At 39.5% G+C, this 20,906-nt stretch overlaps 1 protein-coding gene across 2 annotated transcripts; it reads left to right on the top strand.

The window, feature by feature from the left end:
• The first annotated feature begins 3,359 nt into the window (after positions 1-3,359).
• pkma (pyruvate kinase M1/2a) lies at positions 3,360-20,840 on the top strand. Of its 2 annotated transcripts, none has more exons than XM_041993639.1 (11): positions 3,360-3,466; positions 8,688-8,863; positions 9,029-9,120; positions 13,944-14,075; positions 14,195-14,381; positions 14,466-14,736; positions 14,862-15,012; positions 15,167-15,319; positions 17,567-17,733; positions 19,248-19,429; positions 19,594-20,840. In XM_041993639.1, the coding sequence occupies exons 2-11, from the start codon at positions 8,707-8,709 to the stop codon at positions 19,698-19,700; spliced, it is 1,599 nt and encodes a 532-aa protein (XP_041849573.1). In that variant the 5' UTR covers positions 3,360-3,466; positions 8,688-8,706; the 3' UTR covers positions 19,701-20,840. The 2 variants fall into 2 exon arrangements, with proteins under 2 accessions (XP_041849573.1, XP_041849526.1); XM_041993592.1 differs by lacking the exon at positions 17,567-17,733 and adding an exon at positions 17,017-17,183.
• Positions 20,841-20,906: the final 66 nt, after the last annotated feature.

Raw genomic sequence — 20,906 nt, 5'->3', positions numbered from 1 at the left:
TTAAAGGTATTAAGATAGTATAAATAATAAAAGCAGTGTAAGCTCCATTTGAGCTTCAGATTGTTGCTGGATTGCATGCTGCATGCTGCAATTAACATAACAACTTTCAAATGCTATTAAAATAATATATCTTTCCAATACATTGTTAAGAACTAATAAAACATTAGACTGCACTTTTAATATAATATACTAAAAATGCTATGTGCATATATGATAATATATAATGATAATGGTCATCTGGACTGTAAGCTAATCAGTCTTTACCCTCATTGTCTCAAGGTATCTATTTACGAACTCACAGATTAATGAACAGGTGTTAAGCCAACTGTTCCCTAGATCATGCAGCCCAGGGAAAGTCAGTATATTTTAAGACTATTGCTTAGCCCACAATATTTTAAACTAATGGACATCTAATTTAGTTGCACAATACAAACATGCAGGAGAAAGTTTGATTTCTGTTTATTCAACAGTCATGCAAAGTTATTCAAATTCTACTAATGCATATGCTTTGTAGGCAGTTTTCTGCATTTCATGTTCAGCACAATCTGATAATTGCAATGTCTCTGTTTATTTTTTTTTTTATTTTTTGTGGAAAAAATAAGATTTAAGAATTTTATAATACAACCTAATAACAAAGATTATAAGTCAGGCAAATGTCTGCTTTTGTATCTTAGCCTTTTTGGTTATGCTGCTTTTGCTTGTGCTTGTATATGTTGTGTTTGATGGTTTTGACCCTTATATTCATTCATCACTATTGCTGTTGTTGCACTAGAGCAGTGATATGTTTAGAGGCATTAGGCATCATATCTACTCATCTAAGATTTATCCAAGCACATTGCCCAGTGTCTTACTTTACCCCGTGGCCCAGGCGTTAGCAGCCATTAATGCTGATTGACAGCCAGGAGCTTCGTCAGTGGACAGAAAGACTGCACAGCAGATTTATTCCTCACCTGGACAGGTGCATCCATTGGCCTTGGACGTTGGAATAGTGTGGATCCAGGCAGAGGCAGTCTGCACCCAGTAAAACAGCAAAATGGGCAGTGGGAGTAGCAGAGCAACCACTACAACTGTAAACGGGTGAGAAGAAAATCAAATAGGGCTAGGATGTATGAATGAGTCTGGGTGTTGTTGGTCCAGAAAGTGCTGAGATTTCAGTCAACATTTTCTGTATTTGCAGAGTAAAAAGCACATTCAGAAGTACTACTACCTGATAGATATGGATAATCTTGGTAGCAGAGTTGGGAATGTTTAAATCTGAATCTCACTGTGGTGCAATATGATATCCATTTGTGCCTGTGTCAGGGATTTACTTTCTCTTTGCCAGAGATGATAATAGCAACTAAAAGAGAAACATTTGCAACTGAATCACATAGTGTCAGCACTGGATAGACAAATATTATGTTTATCATTGTTGGCCATAAACAGATTTATTGTTTCTAATAGCATTGAAAAATACAAAGTGTTCTGGCTGTAAAGTATATTCATCTTTATTTTATATTGTATATTTTTTACATATTGAATACTTTCTTCTGTTGTTTATATTTTAGTTTGCCTAATTTGATTACAAGCTAAAATTGATTAAATATTATGTAAAATATATATTGATTTAATAACAAACATATCTTAAAGGTGTTTTCAGTATTTAGTATTAACTACCAGTGGTGGAACATTATAAAAGCCTAATTCCATAAAAGATTCAGTGCTTTGTAAAATGTCACACACAAAAAAATAATAAATAAATAAACTTTTTTAACTGGAAATTGTGAAATTACCAGACTTTAAACTGAGAAGTTCTGAATTCATTCAGTTTTTGCTATTTATTTATTTCTATAGATTTACGTGAACAAAAACATGATTTTGAATTTCATTACAGCAATACATAAAGACAAAACAAAAAAGTTTTTTTTTGTCCCTATAAGAGAGTTATGGACGATGGATATTTGTTTGTATAACTGAGTTGTAGAAATATTACTTGTATTTGCAAATGTGGCAGTTAATCGTTGTATTTACTATGCTAAAAGATGGTTTCCACTACAGAACTACTGTTTTACTGTTTCTGCACTGCTTGCAGGATATTATGCACAAAACATAAAGTATTCAGTCCAATTATGTTTAAGTACATATACTCATACTTGCCTTACCACAGTCTTCCACAGTGGTAAGGCAATACAAGTTTATTTGTATAGCACGTGATCAAAGTGCTTTACAGAAAATAAGAAGCATATTTTAACATTAAAAACAAAAAAGAAAGGAAAAAGAAAGGAGATTGAATGAAAACAGAATTAAACATGATCAAGTTTAAAAATTCAAGCTTAACAGAAACAGATGCAGATTTGGATTTTTAAAATAAAACTGTTCAAATGTGGCAGAGATGTTTTTGTTTATTATTATTATTATTATTTACCATGGATTTAAATAAACTGAGTTTTTCAGCTGATTTAAGGTTTTCTGGGAGTTTGTTCCAGACAAGTGGAGCATAGAAGCTGAATGCAGCTTCTCTATGTCTAATTCTGACTCCGGGAACTGATAAGAAACTGGATCCGCATGACCTGAGGGGTCATCTGGATCAGAGTGTAAAACATCTGACCATCTTTACTTCAGAAAGACTAGGCCTATATGCCTTTTATATAGTTATTCGACGAAATAAAAAGAAATTTAGACAAAGCATACACTACAATATCTCCAATCAAAGTGATGCTATATTATTATTGATCGGTAGATGGAGATGTTGCCTCGCATTCTGTACATCACCAATTTACCTATTTTATCTCCTCTAGACTCATTATAAACTGATTGTGAGCTCCTGTAGTTTGAGTAATGAATATGAATTGTTAATACTGTAGCGTGTTTGAAGTTAAAAGAAGACGCTAACAATTTTACTAGCTTCCAAAACAGCTCACGCTATGATGTTGCCTACTTGTCATCTGATGCACATCCTTGAGACAATGGAGCACAAACATTCTTATGATCAATAATAATGACGAAAATCTCAAATGGGGTCGTTAAAATTGGCAGAGAACTTTGTATGCGTATCACACAAACTGCTATTTCTGTGTCGATTTTTTTTCCTTAGGAAATTACTCTTCGCCATGCAGCAGTCACATGGCACAGTTCATGAGCTTCTGATGCATTCACGCTCCCCGATTGGCTCGCAACTTTACCAACCACTTCCATCACGCATGTATATATCCTTCCGCGTCGTTCTTTGTTTTTACCGATTCAAGTGTTTTTATAAAGGCAGTATTACATAAGAAAATGCTTTTGTTTATTCAATGATTATTTCAGTTCATATACTTGAGTTAAACTAGTCCACACCTTTCCTATTTGTCTATATTCCGTCGGATGGATACGCCACAGCATCACTTAAAAGTAGTTCCACAGAGTGATGAACTAGGGAAGATCACCTTGAGCTGGTCTCAGTCTGCCAGCAGTCACATCGACACTAGCGTTCTTAACACGAGACGAGGTGGGTACCTTAAACAGGGCCTTTGGGTTGGTTTATTGTGGGTAGTTTGAAAAATGTTATCACACTGCTGTGTCCGAAACCCTTTTCTCTCTTTTTTTTTCCTCTGTAGAAGCATCTTAAGGGCTTTTATTTCCGAAAATAATAAGATTGAGATAAATGTCTGTTTTTTACTTACTTCCTAAGAAAACAAACATGTTAAGCTAACACCGTATATAGCATATGCACTCCAGTGTGTCTGGGCGATTTCATTAAGCGAATGAGATACTTATTTTTATGTGCTGATATGACAAATCGGTCTGTATTTAACAGCGTTGTGTTAATTGATAATGCAGCGAATGGAGCGAATGGAATGTCTTTACTGGCCCTTAGCAGTTTTTAGTGTAACGAACAATAACCTTGTTTTATTCTCTAAATTTCTATTTGTAGAATAATGACATTTAATGTAACGAGTCAAGTATTAACCGTTGTAGAATCGCTTCCTGTTGCCTCCTGATGTGGGTGTTGCCCCTCCGACTTCTCGGTCTCTCATTGGTTATTCGTCGTGATGTCTTTAGACCAGGAAAATGTGACGCAGAATGAGAGAACGTGACTTTTACCGCATCGTCTGTAGTGTAGTGTAGCTTCAATTCAGTTAACGTAATTATAATGACAGATTCTAAATTAGCACATTTATGTACTTGTGCATAAACTGTCATTCAGTATTACAAATTATGTGTTGTTCAGTATCCATTTCTCCCTTCACGCCAGTTCGTGTCATAAAAATGTGTTCATTCCGTTCCTCGCCATTCGTTTTCTCGGTCACGTTTCTTATGAAACACTTGAGGTAAACGTAAACCATCTGAGTTATGTTAAAGAAAATAAATGTTCTCCGATAAATACAGTTCGAAATGTGTTCCTTGCTTTTGTAAATTGATTTCAGTTCCTTGCTGCAGTATTGGCACAGGAAACAGACTTACTGAAGCTGAATACATAAGACCTACCTGTTCAGCCCTGTACTGCTATCCTTGGTATGTAATGTGTTTCATTTTCTGCCATTTTTTTTGTCTATTCAAGACAGGTTAACAAGATTATTAGATCTACACACGGCACTTTGAATGTTGGCTCGTGTCTGTGATAAGCTGCAAACAAACTGCCTGTATGGGATAAAGTTTTCTTAATCTAAATTAGACCAAAAAAAGCTTAATCTAAAGTCTGGTTTTAAATTGTAACCCGATCCCCTTGGTCAGATGCACCCACAGCAGTTGAGCCTGCAGCCCAGCCTGTCTTTTCTTCATGTTGCAACAAACACATTTCTGGAGTCCATTTTGCTGTATTTCCTGTCTGTACACTCAGTTGACAAAATTTAGTCTTTACCCCATGGAATGAGGCAGGTCATAATGTCAAGTGACTTGGTTGTCTAAAAGGTATGAACTCACCAAAGGTAAATATATGTAGAAATTTATACTTCATATCCCAGTAAAAGCAAACCTGCTTAACAGATCTAATTGTAACAGACTGCTTTTTTTTCTTTTCTTTTTTTTGTGAGTCTAGACTCTGTAACTTGTTCATCCACAGATTTGCACTGTTGATGAAATCAAAGCGTAATGTAATATCTAAAGCACAGATGTGCAACATATTTCAAAAGCCCTGTGACAGGTATTCACTGCCATTTGCAAAGAAAATGACAAATTCTTATTCTACCTCCTAGTGATGGTGGTTTTTGCAAAACTACAATTTTGTATTTGACCTGCTGGTAGAAGAAAGTTTGGCTGCAGCAGAACTGTTGATCAATCTGAGATGCTGGTCCTGTCACAGCTGGCTTTCTTCCCATGAAATTTCTCACCAGTTATAGGTGCATGTTGAATGTCACATTAAACCTACTTATGGGATTTACTTTGCTACTGCGGACACACTCACACCAACTTAAAAAAAAAAACTCCGTGTGATGGAAGCCCTTACAATGTCAAGATGCCCAGATTAAGTACTTTTAGTGTACCTGCACATACTGTGTGCTGCAGCCGACGGCAAGGGCTGTGTGGGAGTTTACACGCCTCATTTAGTTCTAATACTATTGTATATTATGAGTATTATATTTATTTATTTGGACCCTGCATAGTCCGTGATATATTTAGCATAGATTCTATTTTTAGCCAAGGGCTTGAGGGCTTGTATGACCTAGACGGGAAGCAACATTAGTGTGTCAGTGTTCTGATATGCTGTGGTGGAAGTCTCGTGCGACTGTTGGATCATGTCATGGCAACTGCTTGGTTGCAGCAGGAGCTCTTCACGTCCTTTAATCTCACTGAATGGATTTACTCTTGAGCTCCTCAAAGTGTCACACATATCTGTACACACTGCGGCGGCCAGTTCTGCTGTTGCAAGAAATAGTTTGTTCACTGGCACTGGTGGCGCTAGCACACTGGGGTGGCTTTGGAGATCATTGCTAGTAGAGTGTTTTTTTGTCCCCAGAAGGAACAGGAGGATCTACTGGGGGTATGTAAAGTAACCTTCAAGTTGTGACGTGGTTGAGTGAATGTAAGTGATTGAAGGCATCTACTATCTCGGAAAGCCAGCCAACTTGGACTAGCACAGTGTTACATCACATCTAAAGTAGATGACAGTGATAGTCATGTCATCCTGACAGCCATGTTACTATGACTAATGATTTGAAAGGGTTGTTTTATAAAGAATTGGTTAGTTACATGGAATTTCTCTAGATAAAAGGAAAATAAAGTGATAGGTTATGTCACAAAGGTAGATATTGGATAGGGATTGGAAAGGATTATTAGGTAGTCAGTTCTTAAAGTAGTCCTGCATCTGTGTCAGGGTTGTTCAGTCACCGTCCAGGGGTCAAACGGGATATCACTGTTTTTCAGTGGGACGTTCCTGCTGATAACATCATTAGGTATTTCCATAATAACCAAGATTTATCAGGAAGATGTGTCCCACTCCAAAAATAACACCTCACGTGAGGATGCAGGCAGTATTTTAGGTCATGCTGTCAAGAGATGATATTTCACTAAATTTATAAATATGCTGGCTATGAAATTATATTTTCTATTCCTTAGTTTTTGTGAGAACTGGGGGAAAGTTGTGATGCAAATGTTAATTAGCAGGGAAAAAAAGACAGGCTGACTTTCAGATATGCATGCATAATCCCAGACTTACATTAACAAGAAACAATAAGCTCTCTTGTACTATATTTGATTTATTAGTTTCTGTTGGAAACAGATTTAGTTTTGTTTGTGTATTTGATATGTAGTTCATTTTTACTGCCAGCTAGTAAAACCTTCTAGAAATCTGGTTTATATCATTCAGGTGTTTAGTGGGTTTTCACCCACCTGTAAATGGTGTGATACATTTTGATGTAGTTATTTCTCTAAAACGAGCAAATTTTTTATCCTCACACCCACTCTACAGTCTTTCCGGTGGTTAAGCTGAGTCAGAGAGGTTGTCTGAGTCACAGCTGTGGGATGTGACAGCACTCACGTACTGCACTGGTCTGCTTCATTGATGGAAATGTTACATCATCACTTTGCAGCTCCTGTTGGTATAGTGGCTTTGCCAGGAATCCCCTGCCATGATGCATTTGTAATGAGGACGTGATGAGTTGAAGGAAGTCGAGCCATTGTAGTTGCTGTGTAAAGAAACAGATTTTCATCTTTAAGGACACTATAATTGTTTTTTAGGCAGTTGCACCAAAATCGACATCATGTATCTAAGTATATTCTCTCAGTACACTAGCCTTTGCTTCCTGTTCTGCTGAAGCAAGTTAGAGATACTAATAGAGGAGATTCGTGGTAGTTTGTGCTTGCTGACATGAAAAATCAAAGCTTTTGCTGCCATTATTGTCTTGCACTTAATATTTTAGACACCTAGCTGGGTACAGATGAACATGTAGCCCTGTTTTGTCATCAGGGTCTCCCGCTGATGTTTAGTCATATAGTGTTGATCTATCCTCTGTCTAAAGACTGTCAAAAACATGAAGGGGTTGTTTCCCTAAAGATGAATTGGGTTGTCTTTTTGTTGCTTGGCCAGTGAGAGTGTTCTTGTCTGAAGGGCAGTGCCATGTATAATTTAGGCTAAAGGAAACTTGATATCTCCACTGGGTAGCTCCGCCATTGAGTGAACTGACACTTGGTGCAGAAAGCGATTATAATAAGAATGATAATGGAGTTAAATGGTTTTTATTTCAGCTGCACACCATTTACCTCATTTGCTCATTGTTTGATAAAGATCAATACTTTATTACTGATTCAATGCCAGAGTTTAATCAAAGTTGTATTTACTCTATCATCAGATTGACTGGTCATTGAACCATGTCAGTCTTACTCAGGGCACTGTAGTTATGTAACCATAGCAACAAGAGCTGTAAAAGACGCTGCTCTCTTAATTATTAAAGACATTATATTGTAACTTGGCTGTTGGTTGAGATATGTCTTTATATCAGTGAGTTCAGGGTTTCATGTCGGGTCATCTCTAGGCTGAAGGTTGGGGCTAAAAGGGGAAGTTAAGGCGTGTTTGCGATAGAATAGTAAAACAGGATTTTATGTAACATATCCTCTGCTAGAAGTTAATGTTGTGATGAAATCTTGGAAGTTCCACCCTTGTAGTTTCACCATGGTTTGGTGGCCTTGGGTGACTTAGTAAGATGTTGGTGAGGGGACAGAATGTCCAATAAGGTGTTGCAATTCATTGAGTTAGACCATTGACAGAATATGATAATGGTGAGATGTACCACTATCAGCCTTGATATTTTAGATCAGATTTGTGTAAATGTTATCCAATTGTAAACTGCTGGCAGCTGCCTAATAAAAAGGCGTCGGTGTGAGTGGCATTCTTTTATTCACTCCCAATTGAGCAAACCATAAACTGAGTAACTCAAGTAAAGACAGTCTTGCATGAAGTCTGTTGCCCATTATTTACATAGAGTTGCACTTATGTTTCATAGTTGTGATCTTTTCTTCTTATAGCTGTGGTTGCACAAATATTGACAGCTTTGATTCTTCCTATGATCTGGACTTTAAATTGGCTTTGAACACTAGTAAATGTCATCTTGACTTAAGTCATCATATGAACAGGGAGACATAAAGTTTAAAACCTTTCTGTATCTATAAAACAAATAAGTACTTCTCAGAGGACTTATTCTAATCCTTTAGTCTGTACATTTGTGACAAGGATGATTCATGTCTTTTTTTTTTTTTTTTTTTTTTTTTTTTTTTTTTTTCTCCCCTTCATGCAGAACTACTCCAGTGATCGCCATGCCTCAGCCAAAATCTCAAGACATGGGCTCTGCTTTCATCCAGACACAGCAGCTCAATGCTTCCATGGCCGACACTTTCCTGGACCACATGTGCCTGCTGGACATCGACTCAGAGCCAATCACTGCACGCAACACTGGCATCATCTGCACCATCGGTCGGTCAAGACTTTTTGTTTGTGCCCTTCTATGATGCATAAGTGTTTTCTGCGATGCAGTGTTGTAGAAGTTATTTTTATTCAAATCTAGTAAGGTAGTTAAATAAATTTAAACTTATTTGAGTTTTGTGATTATTCATTTTTGTTAAAATAACTTTCCCCCAGGGCCAGCCTCTCGTTCTGTGGAGATGCTGAAGGAGATGATTAAATCTGGAATGAATATTGCTCGTTTGAACTTCTCCCATGGCTCACACGAGGTGGGTGTCTATAAATATTTCTGCTCTTTAAACATGTTGGGCAAGGCAAGTTATACTATCCATTTCAGATAAAGAAGTTATGTACTTTTTCTGCTGATAATCCTCATCAAACATGGTTCTGTGCTTTATCACAGAATGGTAGTAGTTGGTATGTTTAACTATGCGGCAAACTTTGTTTTTGTCTGTCCTTACTTAGTGAATTTACACGTAATGCATTATGAACTGTAATCAGCTTGGCAGGCAAGACTAGACAAGCTGTCCTGAATGTAAGCACTAGATGTGCTAATTTACAAGGTTAAAATTTTGACAAGAGGATCAAGTGAGCAGGTGAACTTTATAACCTATCCAACTTTACCATTAGGAGAATGCCATGTAAATTCTAACTCAACATTGTTTCTTTTTACTTAACAAAAATATATCAAATCATCACCATGTAATGAATAATTAAACATTCCCTCATCTACCTGATGCAAGCAAAGGGAAAGAGATACTGACAAACATTAGCTTATATTTTGTCATGAAGTGGTCACTTGCTTTAAGCTATTAATATTTTACTCTTTACACCAAAATGAGCATATATAGGTTTTCTTCAATGTGGGTAGCTACTAATATAAGGTTGTCTATAGCAGCATGATTATAGTGTGTTAGGGCTGAGAGAGGCAGTTTATTATTTTTGATTGAACCAGTGTTGGCTCTATACAGCTGAATGCTAGCCACCTTGCAGTCGTAAAATGCAACGGCTGCATTTCTTCATGTGTTTGCGCTTGTGTCAGACAGAGCCTTCAAATAAGACTCTTTAGTATTTAAACAATACTTTTTTTTCTCTTCTTTTTTTACCGTAATTTGGAGCTGCTCTCATTCTTTTCATCCACAAGTATAACACAGTGAAAACTGGAGTGCCCTCTCAGATGTTTATTACCTGCTGATCAGCGCTTGTGCTGAAAATTATAGCCTTACTTATAAGTACTGATTTGGAAATCACAGTTGTACCTTTTTCCCATTGTCAAAAGCAGCCAAATGTTACTGTTGTTTATTTTGGTCTAGTGTAAAAGGGCTTTTGGGTAATGGTGTCATTCAGATCAGTAGTGTTCCACAGAGTTAAAAGTGGTTGGTTCTTATTGCATCTGCAAAACTAGAATTGTGTGTATAATTTGGTATTAGACATGAAATGGCTTAAAAAGGACTTGTTACAATCCACTGTGTCTATACAGTCACCGCAATTTACAGAAGATGATCTGTTTCACTCCCTGGTAATTGTATGGCCATTTTAGTTTTTCTAAATTACAGTAACAGTAATGCAATTTTTGACAAGTCATACTAATAAAGCAGATTGCTATTGTCTTTTTTTATTTTTTCCCCATGGACATTGTGAAGTAAATAGTGGTTGAAACTATGAAATAATTGGTCAGTAACTACTCTGCAGTGTAAAGCATCAATGGCTTTGAAGAAAACGGTTTAAACATAACTCCAAATTCATATGATGGCATTACAAACCAGAGCTGTGATGGCCTGGATTAGTTTTAATCTATTTCCTGTAGCTTCCTGTACAGCCTTTTTCTCCTCGGCAGTCGGTATACCCACACTGTGTGAATTTGTTTACTCAAATTAACACCAAGGTCAGTCCCCTTTAAATAAAAGTGGAAAGTAGATTTCGTCTCAACACATTTATCAAAACTGCTACAATGTGTTTGTAGAGATTGTAGTTTCACTTTACCTTTTGTAGAAAATCCAAATTAATTGAACCTTTTGTAAACACTGAAATAATGAACTAGATCTGATAATTTGTGGGATGCCCAAACTTTTGACTGCCACATGTGGCACATGGTCTCTTTTTCAGAAGCATCAGTACACAAATAAATGGCATCCTTCTACAAAGTTTTCTACCAGATCTGAAGGGCGATTGGTTGTGACACAACTAAAGAGCACGCAGGACACATTTGGGATCTGTAACTTCAGCAAACAGCAAAAAAAATGGCAAATATTGTTAGAGAAATGAGACTAAATCAGCCAAATCTGTCAAGAGGTGTTTAGATTTATACTGTGAACTTAAAAAAGCAAACACTCATTTAAGATCTTTTGGCTAATTGCCCCTCCTCTATAAAGAGTTTATATCTCTTATTAAAACACTGTTGTGGCCAAAAAATCATCCAGAAATGTCTATTGTTTTTAAACACCAGAGTTTTAACACTGACCTACTTTAGATTTATTTAAAAATGACAATTTAGGTCAGTCATTGTGCAGATTGGCAGCACACAAGGGTTAAACTACAATGCTGAAAGCAGTAAATGTGATTACCTACCACTTAAGTTATTACTTAAAGCTCTGGTTACCCAGCATGCGCAGCAAAAGCCATGTGCAGCAGACTGTTGTTTTCATAGCCACAAACACAGCAATACCTTTTAATTAGCCTCCATAAAAGATCTGAAAACACAGCCATAATGACTGTCTTTTCTTCCAGCATCTCCCACAGCAAGAATGAGAGCATTGTGACAGACATCATATTCAGGACAAGAGTGCACTAACTTTTATTGTTTATGTAATCTTTCTACACAGGAACCTCCACCAGAACAAAAAACCACATCAGTTAGTTTTTTGTCTTTCTATTTGAGGTAGGGTTTAGGTTGTTCAGTTTCATTGTGCCTATTGATGAACAAAAACTTTTCACAGGAATTTCCTCTTGAGAAACATTTCACTTCTTTAACTGACTTACTTCATATAGGCACGAAGCAGTGGGTAGTGTTGTCCGTAGGGCTGGGTATCTTCACTAATTTCCTGAATCGATTTGATCGATTCAATTCCAGACCCTCAGGACAAAAAAAAGTAAACTTTTTAAATTTCCTGATGAAATTGTTTCATTCAGTGCAGTCGCTCTAAATATTCTTAGTTAGGATCTCAGATAACGTGTTGATGTTAATAAAACCTACAAAGAATAATGGATCTTGGAGAGTTTGAGTCTGGTTGTCCTGCATTTCAGACTCCTGTATCCTGCCTGAGGGGAGGAGAGTGAACCATCCATGTTGAGGGTGGGTGGGGTCTTTTGATGATGGAGGCAGCTCTCCTGTGGGCTCTGTGCTGGTAGATGCTCTGCAGAGAGGGCAGCGGAGTCCTGGTGATCTTGGACGCAGTCTTCACCACTCTCTGCAGGCGTTTGCAGTCCGTGACAGTAGTCATACCAGACCACACGGTGATGCAGCTGGTCAACATAGACTCAACAACGCAGCTGTAGAAGTTTCTGAGGATCTTTGGTGACATGCAAAACTTCCTCAGCCTCCTCAGGAAGTACAGCCGCTGCTGAGCTCTCTTCACCAGCCTGTGGATAAACAGTGGCTGATGAGGGTTCCTCTCCTTCCTCATGTCCACTATCATCTCCTTGGTCTTGTCTGTGTTGAGGGTGAGGTTGTTGTCCTTACACCATGTCACCAGAGAGGCCACCTCCCTCCTGTAGGCTGCCTCGTCCCCACCAGTGATGCGTCCTATCACATCGGTGTCATCTGCAAACTTCAGGATGGTGTTGTCCTTGGGGGTGGCCACACAGTCATGGGTGAACAGGGTGTAAAGGAAGGGACTGAGGATACACCTCTGTGGTGTGCCATTGTTAGTGATGATGCTGGCTGAAGTCCTGTTCCCGACCCTGACAGACTGAGGCCTGCAAGTAAGAAAATTCTGGAGCCAGTCACAGAGGAATGGGGTGTAGTCCCAGGGAAAAGTTTCTGGGTGAGCTTGTGGGGGATGACCGTATTGAATGCTGAGCTGTAGTCAATAAAGAGCATCCTGATGTAAGGGTCTTTATTCTCCAGGTGTGAGAGCGAGATGTGCAGGGCTGCGGCAGTAGTGTCTGAGGTGAACCTGTTGAACCTGTAGGCATACTGCAGCTGGTCCTGTGTGTCTGGTAGGCAGCTCTGAATGTGGGTCAGCACCACTCTCTCGAAGCACTTCAAAATAATTGGAGTGAGTGCTACTGGCCTGCAGTCATTTAGACAGCAAGGGGGGCTCTTTTTGGGGAGGGGTACAATGGTAGTGGTCTTAAAGCAAGATGGAACAGTTCTCTGGTTGAGGGAGAGGTTGAATATGGAGGTGAGAATGTCAGTCAGCTTGTTGGCACATGCTGAGTGCGTGTCCAGGGATGTAGTTTGGCCCTGCCGCTTTGTGGGGGTTGATCCTCCTCAGAGCTTTGTTTACCTGGGCTGGTGAGATGACTGGTGAGGGGGAGGGGGTGTTGCTGTCCAGGTGTCTAAGAGCCTCCTCTCTGTGTGGGGGGTGGAGGTCTCAAAGCAGGTGTAAAACATGTTGAGATCATCAGGCAGACGGTCTTTGGCACTGATGGTACTGGAGCTGCTCCCGTAGTCTCTAATGGGCTGTAGACCCTGCCACATGCGCCTGCAGTGGAGTAGAAGTCGTCCAGCTTCCCTCTGTACTGCCTCTTGGCTGCTCTGATGGCCTTCCTCAGTCCGTACTTTGCAGGCTTGTAATCAGTCTGGTTGGGGAACTTCCTGACTTGTATAGTGAGTCCGATGTTATTCACACACGTGCAGATATACCCAGTCATATAGCCAGCATAGTCCTGTACACTGACAGTCCTTCAGAGTCCTTCACATTTTATGATCGTGTGAGTTGTCTAAACACACCTTGTGTGTTAACAGTCCCATCTTGATTTTCACATCTACCAAGTAAATGTGTTAAATGTGTGATGGCAGTGGAAGATTGGACAGACATACAGGCTATAGGTCACAGGTCTGTTTCAAAAAGATGGCAGCATAGTTTCATATTTTGATAAAAAAAGGTCTCCAAAGATAATGTTTATATAAAATTCTTCCCTTTTTTAGTACCACAGGGAGACCATCAAGAATATTCGTGAGGCATGTGAGAGCTTCGAGCCTGGCAGCATCCAATACAGGCCTATCGGTATTGCCCTGGACACCAAGGGCCCTGAGATCAGGACGGGTCTCATTCAGGGAGTGAGTTATTTATAGTTATTTTTTTCCCCACACTACAATATTTATAATAGTTCAAGAACTTTTGATATGAAAGTCACTAATGCCAAGGGTAAAATTGTATTCTGATGATGATGTGACAGAGTGGCACTGCTGAGGTGGAGCTGAAGAAGGGCGGGGTGATTAAGCTTACCTTGGACGATGCGTACCAGGAAAACTGCAGTGATGAGGTCCTCTGGCTGGACTACAAGAACATTACCAAAGTGGTGGAAATCGGCAGCAAGATCTACATTGATGATGGACTCGTATCCCTGCAGGTCACAGAGATCGGTGAGTCATAGAGTTAAAGACATAATACATCTATCTAAGAAGTCTCATTGTGTTTGTAGTTAAATAAATAAATATTTTCTCTAGGCTCTGATTACCTGATGTGCGAGGTTGAGAATGGTGGCACTCTGGGCAGCAAGAAAGGAGTGAACCTCCCTGGTGCTGCTGTAGACCTGCCCGCTGTTTCAGATAAAGACATCAAGGACCTGCAGTTTGGTGTTGAGCAGGGAGTCGACATGGTCTTTGCCTCCTTCATTCGAAAAGCAGCAGATGTGCATGCTGTCAGAGCAGTACTGGGAGAGAAGGGCAAAAACATTAAGATCATCAGCAAGCTGGAAAACCATGAGGGTGTACGCAGGTGTGTATGTGGAGGACGTGGTTGCTGCTCAACATTTTTTACTTGCATAATGGGACATTAATTTGCCCTTAGTACTAATTCACATCCTATGATGAGTGTAGGTGAATTTTATGTTTGTTTTGCAGATTTGATGAGATTATGGAGGCTAGTGATGGCATCATGGTTGCCCGGGGTGACCTGGGTATTGAGATCCCCACCGAAAAGGTCTTCTTGGCCCAGAAGATGATGATTGGTCGCTGCAACAGAGCTGGCAAGCCAATCACATGTGCCACCCAGGTCAGATAATGGCACAGGAAATTCGGTTTTGCTAAGTTAGATTGACCCCAGGAGAAAAGATTTTGCAGATGACTGAAAATACCAACAGTACAGACTTTCAGGTGTAAATGGTGTGTGTGTGTTAACTCTTGTGTCATCTTCCTGAACCTCTCAGATGTTGGAGAGCATGATTAAGAAGCCTAGACCCACCCGTGCTGAGGGCAGTGATGTAGCTAATGCTGTCCTGGATGGAGCTGACTGTATCATGCTGAGTGGAGAGACTGCCAAGGGTGATTACCCTCTGGAAGCAGTCCGCACACAGCACATGGTGAGTTCTTGTACATTAACAAAAGCAGCTATTTGAAAACTATTTAAAATCAGATTAAATAAGCGCAACTCAGTCATTTCATATATTAATTATGTTTGCATGATATTGCATGATTTGTAATTCTCAAATATAAATTAAAAAATGAGGTTAAAGGAAATAAAACAGCAGCTTCTTGGAGATTCAATTTTTCAGATTTTTGTATCAGTTAATTCTTATTCATTTGCACGTTGGTGCTGCAGCTTTTTCTTTTCAGCTTGGCCAAACTGAATGCTGGAAATGGTGTGCATCTTATCCCTTCTTTAATTCTAGTGATTATGCCTTGAGAGATTGACTTTCATTCAGACTTTCTAAATGAAAGGATCTAATGAAAGGAAAAAAAAATTAAAAAACCGACATCAACCACAAAACTCTAATCACTTGAAGATAATTGACAAAGCACAAAGTTGTATATCACAAGTATGCTTGTGGTTTTTACTTACTTTAATGGCATGTGCGTACTTCCTCCCAAAACTAAGGTGAATGCCTATTTCCTGCACTTCTATCTATTCTTCTGAAGCACTTCTTGCTTTGCAGTGGAATCTCCAAACTGATCTGTTCAAGTCTTTATCAACACATATTTATGCTACCTGCATACACAGTATAAGTCTGGTGTTCTTCATTAGGTCTGTTACACAAAATGAAAGGGTTAAAACAGCAGATTTCAGTGAAGGCACATTTTTGGGAGGGGGGGGGGCATTTTCAACTGAGTGCATTATAGGTAATTGGGCTCTCTGATTCCCACAGTCGTGTTGAGTCAGGGACAGATGACAACTAAGCCCTTTTTTAAGGTATCAGACTAAATATTGTTAAAAATAATTCAGTCTGCGTGCTTCCATCAACATTACAGTTTGTATCGGTTGCATAGATGGACAATGCATTCAGTCCTGCCTTGCCTGTCCTTCACTGCTCAAGCCTTTCTTGGCTAGTTTCTGCAGATGCAATGCAGATGTCTCAGTGACTCAGCAGTTCTAACGCTGCTACTGTAAAGCTTGCACTTGCACTGAAGTGGTATCTGATGCCTCAAAGTAGAGAGAAAAGCTGCACTGTTAATCTAAACCCAGTCATAGTGAGGAAACAAACTCACTGACTAACCTTTTAAGTCGATATTAATAATGATCCCTCTGCTTCTTTCTTTCTCCTGGCTGTTTTTAACCATCTGATTAACTTTGTGTGCAGTGTGACATCTAAGCTCTTGCTTGTTTTAGGTTTTTTAGTAGCCTTGTTTACTTTTCTTATTATATAAAAGGCTAAATGTGATATTTAATATCTGTTTTTGATAAATATAAATTTCATAGTTTCTTCTTAAACCATTCATGTTGCTGTGCAGTTGCTTTAACCTCAGATTAGTCGGCTGTATTTCAGTTTGAAATTTAACATCATGCCAATGTTTGTTTTGATCCGTTTTAACGATGTTTCCCCGTGCCCCCTCCCTCCCACTACATGTATACCTAAATTCTCCTGACTGTCCCTCTTAACTTTTCCTTCTGTCCTTCCTGTCCTTAACTTCTGTTTTTTTTTTTTTCTGTACTTCTTTAACTTTGTACATCTCTGTTTTCCCTGTCTTTTCTCCCTTCTTGTCTTGGCACTTTGTTTCATATCTCTGTGCGCCTGGTGTGGGAATGCATTTGCTCGATGCATCTTGCCCTTACTTGTGCCAGATTGCTCGTGAGGCCGAGGCAGCCATGTTCCACCGGCAGGTGTTTGAGGACCTGCGTCGTTCCACGCCGCACTGCAAAGACCCCGCTGAGGCCATTGCAATCGGCGCTGTTGAGGCATCCTTTAAGAGCTTAGCCTCTGCGATCATTGTGCTGACTGGCTCTGGAAGGTAGGGAGGTTATTTGGTTCTGACACCTCGTGGAAGTCACTGATGGGTATTGAAGGAGATGGAGAGTAGGGCCAGACAGGGATTAACAGAGGGAGTAACTGGGAGGGCTGGCAAACAACCTCAGCTAGACTGCTTAATTATTTATTCATTTGTTAATTTATTAATTACCAGTGTATATGATATTAAAACAGGTTTACTCATTAATTACACCATTTTTGTCCCTACTTTTTGACATCTCTTAAATGGCATTACTGGCCATTTTTATTTAAGGAGTCTAGCTACATGTTTGCCAGTTGCTTCTGGTAGTATGAGTGCCTCAATGTGCAGTTGTGGAGAGTGTGATTGAGAGTAATCCCCGGCCCACCCTTCCCTTTGGGGCTCAGATAGCACGAGAGGCCGAAGCCGCCACCTTCCACAGGCAGCTGTTTGAGGAACTGAGGAGACACTCCCACATCACCAGAGACCCTTCAGAGGCTGTAGCCTGTGGAGCTGTGGAATCATCCTTCAAATGCTGCGCTAGTGCCATCATTGTTCTCACTAAGACTGGGAGGTAAGAAAGAGGTGCAGAGGTGAAATCATCCTGGTCCTGAAGGTAAGGTGCTGCCAAACACATGACTATTTACCACCGCTTTAATTCTTCTCCCAGCACCAAACATGCTCCCAATGATCCCACTCCTTTGGCTTTGTGTGAGTGTGCGTGATATGAGTGGATATTTAGGGTGTATGGAAACAGCAAGTAATTAGTGGGAAATGTCATTTGCCCAGTTCAGGTGTCCACTTTACTCTTGCTTGTGTAAAAATGTACCGGTGCAGTTGCTCAAAATTCTTGATGAGGCATCATTTTGCCTGTCATCTAGGTGAAGATCAAGGCTGTAATTTCAGGAAAAAAAGATGAGAAACTAGTTTTACATAGATGAAATGTCAAATTATCATTGGAAAACAGATTTTAATACATCATGCATGCTCTGCATCCAAGTTCACCAGCATTTTTTTTTTTTTTTTTTTTTTTTTTTTTTTTTTTTTTTTTTTGCTGGCTTCTCTAGACATCTTGTTTAACATTTTGGGGCTTTTAATTCTGGATTTCTGCTTCAACTGAACAATAACTTTCCCAGTTCAGCAACCCTGGGTCCTGACTGCTCTTACTGGAATGACTAGTGTTTAGTGGACATCAGCTGGGCTACTAACAGTACCTCTGCACTCCTTTGATACACCACTGTCGTCACCTGTTTTTTGTCCTCTCAGGGCTGTGTTGGCATTAAAAATGTGCAGCACACAGTGATTTAGAATGAGTATTTTACTTCTTGAATCTAAAGATTAACAAAGGTCTTCCAAACATGAGAAATCAACATGTGCCAGAATATCTGAAACCCTTGAGTGCAGGGTTTAGCTCAGATATGTTTCCATATAGTTAATTATGTGGATGTAAGTATTCATATTAAGAACTTAAACTGTGCTAAAAAGAAAACATTAGACCATTTCCTTTAAGATTTATTCTGATTCTTCTGAATGTTCAATATGAGCTAAAAATGTCTTGATTTATGAAGGTGAAACTTTTCCTCTTTTTAATGCAGAACATTCGTTATTTTAAGCTGGGAAAAATATGTGAAACTATAGGGTCCATTTCAGTTGGTGTTCAAATGAGCCAATATGTCACCAAAAATATTTTTCCAAGATTGGAGGAAAAAGCCTGACCACTTCCATATATCCCATCCCATCCCATCCCATCCCATCAATGCCGATTCAGGTTTTAGCCAGTTGTATAATTTCATTGCTTTCACATACTTTTCCTAGCAGCTGTTAATCTTAATTGGTGTGGTTGACAGACATCAAATATTGTAGGTGTGTGCATGTAGCCAAAGAACACGTTTATTCAGACCGCACATCAAATCCATTCATGCAGAATATTCAGTAATTCTGACAGGTTTTCTTGTGAAGCATTGAGTCTTTTTGTCACCACAGTTCTATGAATCAGTTTCCCTCTATGTTCTGTTAAAATAATCATGTAACACAGTGTGGATTAAGTGGGGGCTTTTTGTGCTCAGCTGCATTTCTGCTTGTCTGCAGGTCTGCCCACTTGATCTCTAGGTACAGGCCCCGTGCGCCTATCCTCGCTGTGACCCGCAATGCCCAGACAGCTCGCCAGGCCCACCTGTACCGTGGAATCTTCCCTGTCCTTTACACCAAGCCCTCCAACAGTGTGTGGGCAGAAGACGTTGACATGCGTGTCAACTTTGCAATGGAAATGGGTAAGCAACATTACCACTTTGGTGAGTGTACTTGAGACGGCAAATATAAAAGTAAAGTGAAAAAGTTACATGCATGGGTTCAACCTAGTGTGATGCTCTGATCCAGAACACGATTCTGCCTTTTTCTACTGTGAAATAACAAACGTTTGTTTTTATTTTTCTAGGTAAGGTCAGAGGTTTCTTCAAAGAGGGTGACGTTGTCATCGTCCTGACTGGCTGGCGTCCCGGCTCTGGTTACACCAACACCATGCGTGTCATTCTTGTGCCCTGAACAGCCAATATGGCTGCCATGCTTTCTCCCATCACTTTCATTGCTTCTTCTTAGCTCTCCTAACCTCACTCCTGCTCACAGCTGTTTTCATGCAACACCTGGGCTCCCACTCCAGTATTTAGCATTTAGGTGAGGATGCAAAAAAAATGTAAGACAGAGCTGATTTGGGTGGGAGTGGCATTTTTTTCCATACAATTCCATTTAATGTTTCCATTCCTTTTCTATTGATCTTTCTTTTTTCCCCCCCTTTCTTTCAATCATACCAGTCTTCAGGGCCTCAGATCAATACACCCTGACTACAAACAGCTGTTTATTCTCATTTGTTTCATTAAAAGTGTGAGTCTATGGGTGGATGCATCCATGTCTGTGTGCATGCATAATTCTGCCTATTTGGGCGTGGTTGGTGGTGGTGGCCCCAGCTTACCGTAACTGTACACCTTTAGCACTGAAACAATTTACTAATTACACTCCTCTGCCAGTATGATGAACAAAGTGTTGGCATCCTAAAACAAAGGGCTCCCTTTGCAGCCCAGACTGAACTTCATCCCCCCCCACCCAAACACTGTAGTGTTATGAAGTGTCCTCTCTTATATGCCAGCTTTCACTGTGTTTCAGTGTATCTGTTAGTGTTTCACTCCTAATCTACTCCAGACATTGTTACATTCTATATTATACTTGACTTTTGTGAATGGTGAACATTTGCTTGGGGACGTCCGATTCTACTTGTATATTTTCTTTAACTGCATAAAACAAGCTAGTTTTGGATGTCGGATCCTGAGGTGTATGAGCAAGTTACTGTTTGTGTTGTTAGTTGTGTCATGAAGCCATCATATATAAGTTGGAACTTGTGAACCAGGTGTGGTTTACTGAAGTTGACTATGACTGAGCACTTTTAGTGTTTTTTCAGGTGAATGATGAGATAAACATCGGTCCTTATTAAAGTGACTGATGGGTAGAAGCATCCTCCTTGTCTTCTATGTTGGTGACCCACTGTAGCTGCCCTCATGAGTCTAACATGCTTCTGATTGTAACGCTAGAGTGTAAGAATTAACTTTATGTAAAGGGGTATTATGTTTAACTGGTGTACTGAGCTGTCTCAAGACTGAACTTCCATCAATAAAAGATGAGCACCTATCTGAACTTGCCTTGCAAATGTTTTGTTTCATACATATTAGTTTGTGTTACTATGATAACTTTTTGTGAAGT

This window comes from Melanotaenia boesemani, chromosome 1 (genome assembly GCF_017639745.1).
Source record: "Melanotaenia boesemani isolate fMelBoe1 chromosome 1, fMelBoe1.pri, whole genome shotgun sequence".
Classification (NCBI taxonomy): Eukaryota; Metazoa; Chordata; class Actinopteri; order Atheriniformes; family Melanotaeniidae; genus Melanotaenia; species Melanotaenia boesemani.
The sequence above is the reverse complement of the archived record's forward strand: the minus strand, read 5'-3'. Positions and strand labels throughout refer to the sequence as shown.

What these genes read in the sequence shown, in the direction of transcription:
- pkma (XM_041993639.1), top strand. Translation starts at nt 8,707, where the DNA reads ATGCCTCAGCCAAAATCTCAAGACATGGGCTCTGCTTTCATCCAGACA. An exon ending in CCTGCAGGTCACAGAGATCG is followed by an intron (nt 14,382 to 14,465) that starts GTGAGTCATAGA and finishes TATTTTCTCTAG; the next exon opens with GCTCTGATTACCTGATGTGC. An exon ending in CAACTTTGCAATGGAAATGG is followed by an intron (nt 19,430 to 19,593) that starts GTAAGCAACATT and finishes TTATTTTTCTAG; the next exon opens with GTAAGGTCAGAGGTTTCTTC.